The sequence below is a fragment of the Paramisgurnus dabryanus genome, chromosome 2, assembly GCF_030506205.2.
Source record: "Paramisgurnus dabryanus chromosome 2, PD_genome_1.1, whole genome shotgun sequence".
In the NCBI taxonomy this organism is placed as follows: Eukaryota; Metazoa; Chordata; class Actinopteri; order Cypriniformes; family Cobitidae; genus Paramisgurnus; species Paramisgurnus dabryanus.
The window spans coordinates 19,517,957-19,530,818 of NC_133338.1; the positions used below are offsets into that span (position 1 = coordinate 19,517,957).

Below are 12,862 nucleotides of genomic sequence, written 5' to 3' on the forward strand. Positions count from 1 at the left end.
TTCACACAGTGATGTATTGTCAATGACATGATCCCCACCTGACGATGTCTGAAATCAGAGGAGATCACCGTTCAGAGGTGACAACTTTCTTCAAAGGGACAGAACGTCTAAAAACAGGTGGTTTTTTCGCAAAAGAATGGGACATTCATTGAACAAAGCACGCAGGCCTTGGTTGACACACTGAACTTGAACACTACGAACACTACAGAGATTGGACACCACCAAGAGCTAACATCTTACTGTATGTTGATCTCATCAGGACTGTTATGTTCTCCGATATGATCAAGCGGCGGAGCTGTAAGATAATTTCCTAAATAAGATAGCACCTCCCCAAAGGACACTGTATGGGGGCAAAGTGAGTGCGCGAGAAAAGCCTCTCTCCACGATTCACAGTGGACTTCCCACTGAGACACATTTGGGTTTCAAAGACACACCTTTAGGGTGTCATACATTTGTATTCTTTTCTCTAAAAGCAAACTGTATATGAAATGCTACATGCACAAAGAATCTAAAATCTGTATCTTATTTGTTTTCTATTGGAATGTCTCATTGCAAGTGGTTACAGGTCTCACTCATATAACAACAGAATTCAATGTTAAAGTATATGTGAAACTTCATTCAATGTTGATAGACACCTCCCTTTCTAAGCATAAACCAATCACCCACTGTATACAGATTAAGGACAGCCCTTAGTTTTACCAACAACCAATCAGTACCAAATTCCTATATGCTTTGTTCTCTGGTTATTTAAGGAGATGTGTAGAAGATTTAGGCGGGACTTTCAATATCGAGAAATGCACCCCCATGATGCTGTCCTGGCACAGCATCATGTATTTTTATTTTACTTTGAGGAATCTGTAACCAGATCTTCATCTCATTACCAGGTATGCAATGGGTTTTCGTTTGATTTTCGTATTCGAATTGGAATGTAAATTGGCTTCTGAATTATGTTTTACCTACCTGGTTAATAAATTGTGTTTGGATTATTCTGTGTTGCTACGAAAGTTATTGACATGATTAGTAAATTACGATGTATCCTTGTTACCGCAATGTCTGAAAATCAGGCTAGTATTACGGACCAAAATCCCAGACTAGATGGCATAGTAGTACATCAGCGGAGGATTTTGGAGATCCGACTAGCACTTGGCGTTAGTTTAAGTTAAATTAGATGCGTGGAGGCTAATTTCCTGTTTAGAGTAACAAGTAAATGTTGTCTGACCACTCTAAATCAGATGAGCCTCAGCCTCTGGTTATTTCAATATTAATCTATCTAAGTTGCATATTAAATTATGACACGATTATACAAAGCTATCATTGGAGAAGACGGTCAGTTTGTTTTATGATAGTGGTCGTGAGCCTCTGGTTAGAAATAAATATTGTAATAATTAAGTTGCACCTCTATGGGGACTAAATAAAGTATGTTCAGAGATGAGCACGCGTAAAGGGCGGCCTTCTGAACATATGGTCTAACCTCTAGCAGCGACCAAGCCTGATTCGGTTGTGATCGTGGGCCCGCATGATTATTAAATATTAATAAACGGCCGGTGCGTGAGTCCAAAGCGACATGAGTAGCCGAATGAACGGATGCAATAACAAGTAGGGCTAAACAAGAATGACCAAACATCCACCCAAATTCTGTAACTGTTAAAAGTAATTCTCAATCCGATTTATATTAACATTATCTTGGAGTCAGATAATAATACAAAATTGCATAATGCCAAAACGTCATCTGCAAGCGCCGGAAAAGACAGAACGCGCTAAAATCCTCGTTTGGATTCCGCCGTTGGGCCAAACGGATGGATGGGGTCATATTTGGACCCTTACAAATGGAAACACATTATTCCCTTCGCGTCAGTGTGTGTGTGTGTGTGTGAGAGAGAGAGAGAGAGAGAGAGAGAGAGAGAGAGAGAGAGAGAGAGAGAGAGAAAGAGAAAGCAAGCGAGCGAGCGAGAGAGAGCAGGAAAACTAAATGCAGCTTAACGAATACACTGCGTGTTTTAAAGCAATGTTGAAACGCAATATGTGGAGGCCGGTGTTGAATCTGTCTAACTAGAATTAGTCTAATTTATGTGTGGGAAACACTGAATGATATGAAAAATATCTTACGTGAGCCTGTGGCTAAAGTATAAAAGTGGAACTCTTTAACAAATGTTATAATCCCAAAAATTCAAATATTACAATTCACTTACTGTCAACAAAAATGAGCCTTGGTTTGTGCTCTATGGAAGAGAAAAGCCCACTTGCATGTCATTGTTCAGCTTGTCTTTTTTGGTCTGTACAACTTTCGGCGGGGGGAAAACATTACGTTTCTGTGCACGAAACAGCATCTCGAATGCACACCAAAAGTTACCAGTGCCTTTGTAAGCAGGGGCGATTCCAGGATTTTATAAATTGGGGGGCACAGGGGGGACCAAGAACCAGTCAGGGGGGGGCCAATCAGAAAATTCAAATGAAAATAAATACTGGTTTAGAAAATATTAAGCAAGGTTCCCAAAATCTTATGCAATGCCACATAATCTAATATAGATGGTATTCATTTTTTTGTATTTTGCATGGATCAGACAACACAGTTCTGTTCCAGAATAGTTCACTTAAAGCAACACCAAAGAGTTTTTTTTACCTTAAAATAACGTTTCCAAAAAAGTTTCAGTGGTTCATCCACTCTAAACAGGGTGAATGGCACTTTCACATTCGCTTTGCAGCCCTCTATCGGCCAAAACCGCACTAAAGAAGTTTCCAACCGTCGGGTAGTGGTCCTGTAGTCCGAGTGAATACTACAAAAACTTGCTTTACGGCAGACCTACAATCCAATCAGAGCCAGCTATGCCTCAGTATTTATGACAGTGGGTAATGGACAATTACGCTTCTAACCTGTAGGGGGAGCAAAGAGCCAAAACTCTTTGGTGTTGCTTTAATATAAATTGTCATAATTTACTCATCCTAAAGTTATTTCAAACATGTATGAGTTTTTCTTCTGCTGAACACAAAATTAAATATTTTGAAGAATCTTAGTAGCCAGAAAGTTGATGAACCCCATTGACTGCCATGTTATTTTGTTCCTACATATGAAGTCAATGGGATCCATCAACTGATTTTGGTTACCGACATTCTTAACTCTTTTCTTTTTTGTGTTCGGCAGAAGAAAGAAACTCATACACGTTTGAAACAAGTTTAGGTATATGACCATTTAAATTAAGTGAACTATTCCTTTAAGTAGGTTATCTAAATTACACAGAGTTGCGTGTAGCTGGTATTAGTTAACGTTCTGACATATCAGGACCATTTGGGAAAATATTAGCCTACTTAAAAATGTGTTTTTCTACTCTGTCTGATCTGACTTTCATTGTTTATTATATTGTATTTTAACACAACTGAATGCTATTTTTACATATTATCTGTTCTGTTGTCAGACATAAAGAAAGAGTTTATAATAGCGACTAAACACGACCCAATAACACCTCGTGTTTAATCCAACCAGCTGTTACTTTATACTGCTAAAATCCTGATTTAAATGCGATTTTCTGATACAATTTACATTGAAGATCTGATACGAGGTGATTTCGGATTACCTGTGGGTCTCATGCAGGGTTGCTCTTCTCATCTGATTGTGTTTATGAGCGCTTTTAATTTTAAATTAAAATTGCTTGTTAGTTTAATTGTAGCGTATAGCGCAGACAATTCAGCCCAAATTCAAAAATATCAGAGAATACTGTTACTCGATCAACAGTCTTCACTGTCAGTAACATCTGTTGACTGTTAACTTTTACGTGAAAAGACAAGTACACGGAGGAACCCAGGTGGAAAACACCGCCAACTTTTAACTCCTTCACTCAGTGTCATGTAAGAGAGGCACTGTCGAGGTTCCACACGCAGCAGTGAGAAAGCGTGCACGCGAGAGAGAGAGAGAGAGAGAGAGAGAGAGAGAGAGAGAGGCGCTTCTGAGCGCTTGCAAAAGCGAACAAAGCCGTTTTAAATAGTAAAATAAAATGTAAATGGTAATCATGAAAAATCTATTTGATTTGTGTTGATTTGTGCCTGTGTTGAGTCTGTGGCGGGGCGCCCGCTGCTTCTTCGTGTTCGCACGAGTCTCAAATCAAACAGTGATTGACAACTGGTCCAAAGGTGCGGTGGGTGTCTTGGTGTCTCTTTCCTCCTTTTTTAAAAACGCGCAACTACTGTGCTCGCTTCGTCTTGCGTTCGCGGGAGTCTCAAATCAAAAAGTGATTGAAAGCTCTCTGGTCCAATGGTGCGGTGGGCATTTTCAGGTTGACAGTAAATCTAGCTGGCCCAATGAGATTGGAGGGGGGCACCAGGGGGGGCAATCATATTCCAGGGGGAGGCAGTGCCACCCCATGCCCCACTCTAGACACGCCCCTGTTTGTAAGGGACAACAATGTGTTAACGATTGTTGCATCGCGTGCTTTACAAAAACGGTGCTGTACTAAAAGGTAAATTATAGTTCGCCTAAAGTTTTTTATTTGTGTATTTATTTCATGTGTATTATTTCTTCCCCAAGCTCATAAAATATATTTGGGTCGCACATAAATTGACAGGGTCGGTCGGACACCGGAACCAAACAATTTTTTTTATGCCCGATCATTATTTACATGTAAAGTTTGTATTTTTATCGCTCAACAACAACACCATTAGCATTCAAAGGTCAATTCAAAATTGATTCAGTAAAAAGCAATAGACAATGAAAAAAATGGTACAGATTTTATTGAACTGCTTTGTTGAATTTGATGCATCATTTTTACATGAATTGTGCTTTTTGTATGTAATATTGCATGTAAAATTGTATGATCTTGTTTGGGGGGGTGCCGATAGGGTTTTCGCCTTGGGTGTCAAAATTGATAGAAACGGCCCTGCACCACATTAAGATACTCCTGCTATTTTCACAGATAATCCTGTCACCCTTGTTTTGATCAGTATTGACAATATTTGTATCCTTCCACAGTTGGGATTGGTGCAAGGACCATCATGATAACCTGTCTAATATCAGCCATGAAGTGCTTAAATACTGTTTAAAATTCATTTTTCCTTTCTGTTGAATTGGACATCAGAGATTCTGGAACCACAACAGTAAAGGCATGCAGATGAGACAATTATAACAATTGACAATTGAACAATAGGACATGCTAGTTATATAAATTATGTAGCATTGTATGAAAATACAATAAAAATCTCATAATGGTCATAGCTTATATTTAATTTTTTATTAAAGAGGTCTACAAGCTGAGCCTGGTGAGGCGCTGGACTACTCCATACAACAACTTTGTATAAAATGTTATGATGTAAAATGTCAACAAGAAGTATCTACAAAACCGAATATTTTTAAATTATTATGTTATAAACGTTTGTACTAGTTTTTACGATGTAATTAGCAGGCAAAACACTTTGTGGAAAATAGATTTTTTTCCTTTTTATTGATGTATTTTTAACAATGAAAAGTATTAATTACACACATTATATTGCTTATGCTTAACAGAAAGTGTGCTTAATGCATTCTGAACATGAATCATGTAATATTTTAACTATTTAAATCTGGCATAAGCAATAAATGTGTTAAATATAAGAATAAATGCCAGCCAGTTAAATGTGAATCATACTACTGTATATATTTATGACAAAATATGGTTTCTATTACAGTCCTGATCAGGGGGAAAACATTTTATGTGGTCAGTACACTCAGTTTCTCCAAAAAATATGTGTGGTCTCAGTTAAATATACATTTCAAGGATTTATAAAGGATATCATCAGTTATAGAATCTATTAAAACAATATATTTTGAAAAATAAAAGAACATTGGAAGAACACATTAAGAAGTAATAAACACCATCTGTTAAAATATTTATATATGTGTGAGACTCAAGAAAATGTTAAAAAAAAATTGCTATAAACTATAAGAATTGTAGGCACTATTTTACCAGTATGGGGCAGGATCTGCCACGATTTTGCTATTTTATTAATTGTACAGTGATGGGAAGTGTTATCTACACTCTAAAAACAAACAGTGCTATATCGCACCAAAAGTGGTTCTTTGCTCGCAATCATAGAAGAACCGTTTTTAGTGGCCCCTATATGGTTCTACACAGGTGCTATATGGCCCTAAAAATGGTTCTTCTATGATTATGAGCAAATAACCACTTTTGGTGCTATATAGCACCGTTTGTTTTTAGAACTGGCAGAATTATTACTGCAAATCTATTGATGTAAAAAAGAAAACAGAGAACTGCAGGTACATTACAGAATGATAAAAAGCAGGTCACAAATAAATTCACCAAGCGTGATTGGACAGTCTGTGCAGTCACAATCTTTTGAGGGTTGTTTTTATGACAAAACATTTGACTTTAAGTAAATTAGGAACTTGAATGATGTGACATTTTGGTTGTTTTTTCTAAATTTTTGTTGCAGAGCTTGTATGCTGAAATAAATGACTGGAAAACAGCGCACACAAAAAATCAACGCAGCTCTGTTTCCATCCCTAACCCCTGTGGCCAAAGTCTAATGTTTTGTCAGACCATTTACGTACTCTTTAAACCAGGAAATGGCTCGGACTTTGTGGGGTTAGTGGTTTGTTGCTATAGAAGCCAGTGCAGGAAGCTTGCCTCAGATATAGTGAAACAAAAGTGTGGCATGTGTGAGCTACATATAAAGTTAAAAATACATTCATTAAAATGGCATTGTAATTTAAATAGTTAATCAAGCAGATTATTCACACAAAACACTTGAAATGTTGTTCCTGAACTTTTACATTCGGTTTGACTATTTTTGTATCACTTCTCAGTATGCAAATGTCAAAACAGCCTAACATGAGTGATTATTACACTCTAAAAAATGTTGGCTTGTTTTTAACCCATACAGGATAAATATTGGACAGAACACACATCTGGGTTAAAAATGACCCAATGCTGGATTTTTGTTACCCAACCATGGGTTAAAATTTCGAACCCAGCAGGGTGTGTTCTGTCCAATTTTTACAGCATGGGTTAAAAACAACCCATTTTTTTTTTTTTTTTTTAGAGTGTAGTGCATAAGGAAAATATTGTTTTTAAAACAAGGTTTGCGTTATAGCTTATTTACAATAGCTATACAAGTTAGGTTAGAACAACAGCTGAAAATGACGCAGTGTCCACAGTGTGAAAGTCTTCGCCACCTTATTCTTCTCATTTTTTCGTGCCAAGGGTCTCGTATGTGTCCTGATCATGAGGCTTGAGACCCTAAGGTGTGGAGGAGAGAGAGAGAGGGACAAAACGGATGTGGCAAGAGTCAGCACCATTTCAACAGAAACACACCAGACCAACCACAAGCCTTAGTAAATATACAGACACTTTAATGTGTTTGCAAGCATCAGCTTAACACTATGGAAAGTCTGCATGCTATCACATTATAACGATAGGTATCTGATACAACAAACTAACTGAAACTAACTGAAAGTCTGATAGGTCTGTAGAAGCCATAATATGAATGTGTGGATTTTAATGTTATATCCAGATAGTATAAAAACATATAGCTGATGCTGATGTTTGTATAATTCTTTAGATCAGTAAAATATCTTGTATATCGTATGTCTTATGGCGACCTCATAGTTTAAAATGCAATGCATTGAAACCAATAAACACCTGCGGCTACACAAGAGTATTGAAGAGTCAAAGAACAAAAATAAATACCTCATAAACCCCTTCACCGGCATCTTTGTTCTGCAAAACATTAAATAGAAACATCATAAGTAACACTTTACAGACAAGCGCTTCAAAAGAGACCAAAACTGCAACGTTGCAACTTGTGGTCATATAAATGTCAAATAATGTTTCTTTTCTGGAACTGCAAAGCATTTGATGATATCATAAGAAATCATTTGTAAAGGTTGCATACTGGACCTATACATATAAGTACATAGTCTATGGCACACAGGGTGTAAATGCATTTTCTTAAACAGCAGGACTTCACACAGTTTACATAGCAGGATGTCACAGTGTCAAGGGGGAGAACAGTTAGAAACAGCAAATAGTTTTACTGATAGAAAGATAAGATTTTTAGATATCTCCAGAGCAATATCTAAATTAAGGTATGTTTATCACTATCTTGATAAAATACTGCTTAGCACAATTGCACGTTGACATTTTTTCCCAGTTTAAAAAATAAATAAAAAGAAAACTACACCAAATTTAATTTTAGTATTAAAAAATTATGTATATATTCATCTATGCGTTTAGAGACACATACTTTTATAACAACAATTCATATGTAAAAAGGCTATAGTATATAGTTACATAAATTACCTAACAGTAATAGTTCTAGTATTTATTAACTAGTTCTAGTAAGCTTATAGTTTAATAGTTCTAAACTATTAACTATTTGGTAATCATCAATACTTTTAAAAATAAAGGTGCTTAAAGGTTTCTTCACAGCGATGCCATAGAAGAACCTTTTTTGGGTCTTCAAAGCACCATTTCTTTATAGATTTTTATAATCTGAAGACCTTTTATCACCCATAAGAACTTTTAGTCAAACAGAAGATTCTTCAGAGAGTAAAGGTGTTTTAAAGCAGTGCTTCTCAGACTTTTTTGGCTCATGTACAGTGCATTTCTTCATGCCCCCCCCCCCCCAAAGAAAATGTATGATATAAACATTCTAAAACTTGAACATTTTATTAAACAAAACACATAAAATTATACAACGAATTGTTGTTGGTTAGCAGCCTTATTTTTCGGAAATTTAATTACACAGAATTTATGATAAATTAATGTATTTTATAAAATGTAATAAAACTGGGGCCCCGGCACCATCTCGCATGCCCCAGTATGCAAATTTCGCTGCTTTAAAGAACCATTTAGAGAGAAAAGGTTATTCTATGGCATCCTGAAGCACCTTTATTTTTAAGAGTTTTTAAGAGTATTATTTAAATGCTGCCTTATGTTGCTTTTTATAAAGGGTGCACTCTGCATCGGTCAAATGTAATTGCTTCGTGCATGCTAGCTTCATATTTCATCATGATAACTTTTTTAAATCATGCTAGCTTCACACTAAAACGTGTCAACAGCCAGGTAAACTACTAGACTAAATTTCTTTTACATTTCTGTCTATCAACTTTTTGCATTTTCATGCACTGGTAATTCCTTGGGAATTGCATATCTAATTTTAAATGCAGCTGCTAAAGTTTACTTATGACTAAACCGCTTGTAAATACACTGTTAACAATTTAATAGTTTTTTTTTTTGCAACTCTAAAGATAAGAGCTTATCACACGTTGTGTTTCATTCACTATTCTGCTTTTACCTTTTAGTAAGTCTTCTAGAGACATTAAAATACAATGTTTACTTGCATAGTTTGCCTGTTTTGGTATAAGGGGTAGAAAATGTATCGAACAAAGCATGCTTACTGTTTACGTGCTTGCAAGTGTCTATCACTATAAGTATAACGTTATATACGAAGAGTTTGGTTCCAAAACGAGAAAACTCCCGTTATTATTGTAACATTTTTGTCAAAACATGTTTGTTATCATGTTATCATGTTTTTATTGTGTTACTTAGCTGTATTTTATTAGTTACAAAGGCTTAAATCAAAACAAACCAACTGCAGTTTGATTGACATTAATTGTAATACACCATCAATTTTTTTTTTTTAAATGTAGGTTATCTTATTTTAGAACCAAACTCTTCATATATACGAATGGTTAAATAAACAGAATGGTTGCAAATTAAAATAACAGGTTTAAGTGCCGTACACATCTGCAGGAAGTTTTGCAGAACGCACCGGATAAAACCTAGATATCTTTAAAAAGGTCATTGTGATCATTTGCAGTTTGTAATCCCTTGTAACAAATAACAAATATTTTTTGTATTTTTTATCAAATTGGTGTATTTTGTAAACGTTAATTTAAAAGCATTTAGACATAACTTATAAGAAAAGCAATACGAGTATGTGTATGTGTGCATAACTTACCCTGGGCGATTTTTTCACTGCGTCTTTATTCCTTAACTGTTAAAAAATTATAATTATAATTCATTATCATCAGCAGCATCTTATACCACCGTTATTATGTTTAGTAAATATCAAAATAGAAAACAAAAATAAAAGTTACTTCTTTACTGTTAGAAATAAAAATGCATTTTTAACTTGATGAAATTATGAAATTATTAAATGTAGCCTTTGAACTGTTTCATTCAATTTCATTAATACAAGAGAGTCTTCTGACATATTTCATTTAACCATTTATACTCTAACTTGATACTATCTTTTACAAAAGAAATAACTAAAATTAATTTTGACAAGGAATAACAAGTGCATTTTTTATGATTGTATTATTAATAAGTTTGATGGTGCATATACAATACCTTCAGTCTGCAGTACAGGATGGTTAAAACAATCCCATAGATAAACAGCACAGCATCCAAGACATAGCATATCTGTGGCTCTTGCAAAGCCGCCTCTTCAAATAAAAATTATGAATATAATTAATTCAATACAAAGCAATATTAATATTCTTCATACATTACGATTAATATATACACATCTAATTCATATATTATTATTTATATATGTATAATATATTAAATGGTCCATTTAATGGGTCACCGTGCTCTAATAAATGCTGGGTCATTGCAGTCAAGGGTTGGGTTGTGGTATATTAATTTTCTAGGTTATTTTTAACCCAACAGCTGGGTTTGTCCATATCAGCCCAACCATGGATTGAAAGCATTTTTAGCGTGTACATAAAGCACAAGTGTATTGACCTTAGGTGTTCTTTCCGTGGTTTGTTTGTGTCTGTTGTTCTACACAGTTCATAACACTTCACTTGAACACTTCAAAGAACTAACATTACAGTTTGAGCAGATCACTACATTGTTAAAACTAAAGTTAAGCAAATATGCACACGTAATATCATGTGCCAAGGCTAAGTAGCTGCCATTGTTGTGTTTAGTGTGTGGTTCAAGTAGTGTCTTACAGAAAAAAGGGCAACTTCCTGGCAGCAAAAGATCTATTTCCTTTAAAATGTAAAGTTTCTATGATCACACAACTTACTATGCTTTAGTTGTACAAAAACGGTCAACTTCTAAAGGACATGCGACTGTTCTAATATCAAAATCTTTATGAACGTCCATTCGTAAAATACAGAATAGAAACTTTGACTCAAACTGCCGTATACTACTTCCACAATCAGCTATCAGAAAATAGTTCTTTAAAATAATTATCAAAAATGTTTAAAAAAATACTTGTCTGCCATTTACATAAAAGAACACTGAAAATGTGCCAATCATCAAGTTTGACTTCCTGAAAACTACTTTTGATTTTGATTTTTTCAATTTTAATAAAATCATGGCAAGATAGATGACAATTCTTTATAATTCAATTTTTATTCACTATAATTTAAAAGTAAAAGATACATTATAATAAGTAATAATGACCATTTTTATGTCATTGCTATTTTTTACTTCAAAATCAAAAAACAGGGAAAATCAAAAAGCAGCTAAATAAGCTTCCATACTCCAATTTTTGCCAGCTTTTTACATTTGTTTTGATGTCATATCTTTAAAAAAAAAAAAACGCTAAAGTAATTTCCCACTGATAATCTGTCGCTTATTTGAAGAGCAATAACGACGTTTAACAAATTTAAATAAACTTACCAGCACTGCTAAAGCTGAGCCACAGCGAGATCAAAGAAAAGGGGAAGGTAGCCCTTATCATTGTTAAAATATTTGGGCTTCACTCAATCTGTGTCAAACCTCTCTGGACACGCACCTCCAAAGGGGCTTCTCAGTAAACAGATGCAACGGAGCATCAGAGGCCGACAAGAGGGAAGTTGTGGTGAAAAATGTCAGTTTTGAAGTTTAAACCACCCCCACCCAGCGTGACGAAGAGGAAAAAGTTTGACAGCCTTCAGTCCTGTTCCTTGTAAATGCTGAACAAACATTTTGACCCTGTACCTTCTTAAAAATAATGTGGGCATTGAAACATCTTAAACACTGTTGTTGTTACAAATACTATACGTCTCTGTTCCAGTTTGTACTTTTTCAGCCTACACTCTTAAAAATTTTACTTAAAAGTTTTTCACAGCGATGCCGTACATAAGAACCCTTCTGGTTCCTGAAAATTCAGTTAAAGGGTCTTAGAAGAACAATTTCTTTTATACCCATTTATAATCCAAAAAAAACCACTTTTCCCTACAAAGAAAGGTTTTTGAAACCAAAAGGTTTTTCTGATGTTATTGTTTCTAGAAGCAAAAAATGATTGTTCTTTGGCATTGTGAAGCACCTTTATTTAAAGTCCCTGTAAAGTCAATCCTGAAAATTGTTTCGAAACACATTAAAAAGACTGTGAACTATGTAGTACTTAAGTACTTAACTTGAGCCACCATGCAAGGCCCTGCACCTAAAACAATCACGAACACCCATTTTGGATGTAGCGGTGTTTAAAAGTTGAGAGATGGGAGCTTTCCTGTGAGGGGCGTGGCTTCAGCACAGACAGTGGACACGCCCCCAGCATAAGTGCATAGAATCTTGCCTGTTTTTCCTAGATTTTGATAACTTATTTATTTTTTAATCATTCAAATTTGGCAGGGAGGTTAATCAAATTATCACATTTTTCTGTGGTGTCAGAAACTCAGAACACATTTAATATCTGACTTTACAGAGACTTTTTAAAAAAAGTTATTGTTTGGAGGTTTTCCTTATTAAAGTGATACTGCAGCCAAATATCAAAATTAACCCATGATTTTATCACCCTCAAGCAATCCGAGATACACATGTCCATCACCTTCCAGACAAACACACATGGAGTTATTTTAGTAAATGTCCTATTTCAAGCTTATAATGGTAGAAAACAGGAATCAGGGAACAACTTCTGACTTTGAAGGCCAAAA

At 35.2% G+C, this 12,862-nt stretch overlaps 1 protein-coding gene across 1 annotated transcript; it reads right to left on the reverse strand.

The window, feature by feature from the left end:
* Window positions 1–5,396: 5,396 nt before the first annotated feature.
* Window positions 5,397–11,813, reverse strand: fcer1g (Fc epsilon receptor IgFc epsilon receptor Ig). The gene is made up of 5 exons (XM_065269923.2): window positions 11,628–11,813; window positions 10,338–10,432; window positions 9,946–9,981; window positions 7,671–7,700; window positions 5,397–7,220 (listed from the first exon to the last, which is right to left on the reverse strand). Exons 1-5 carry the CDS (start codon window positions 11,686–11,688, stop codon window positions 7,167–7,169), a joined length of 276 nt encoding a protein of 91 aa, XP_065125995.1. The 5' UTR covers window positions 11,689–11,813; the 3' UTR covers window positions 5,397–7,166.
* Between the last annotated feature and the right edge of the window lie 1,049 nt (window positions 11,814–12,862).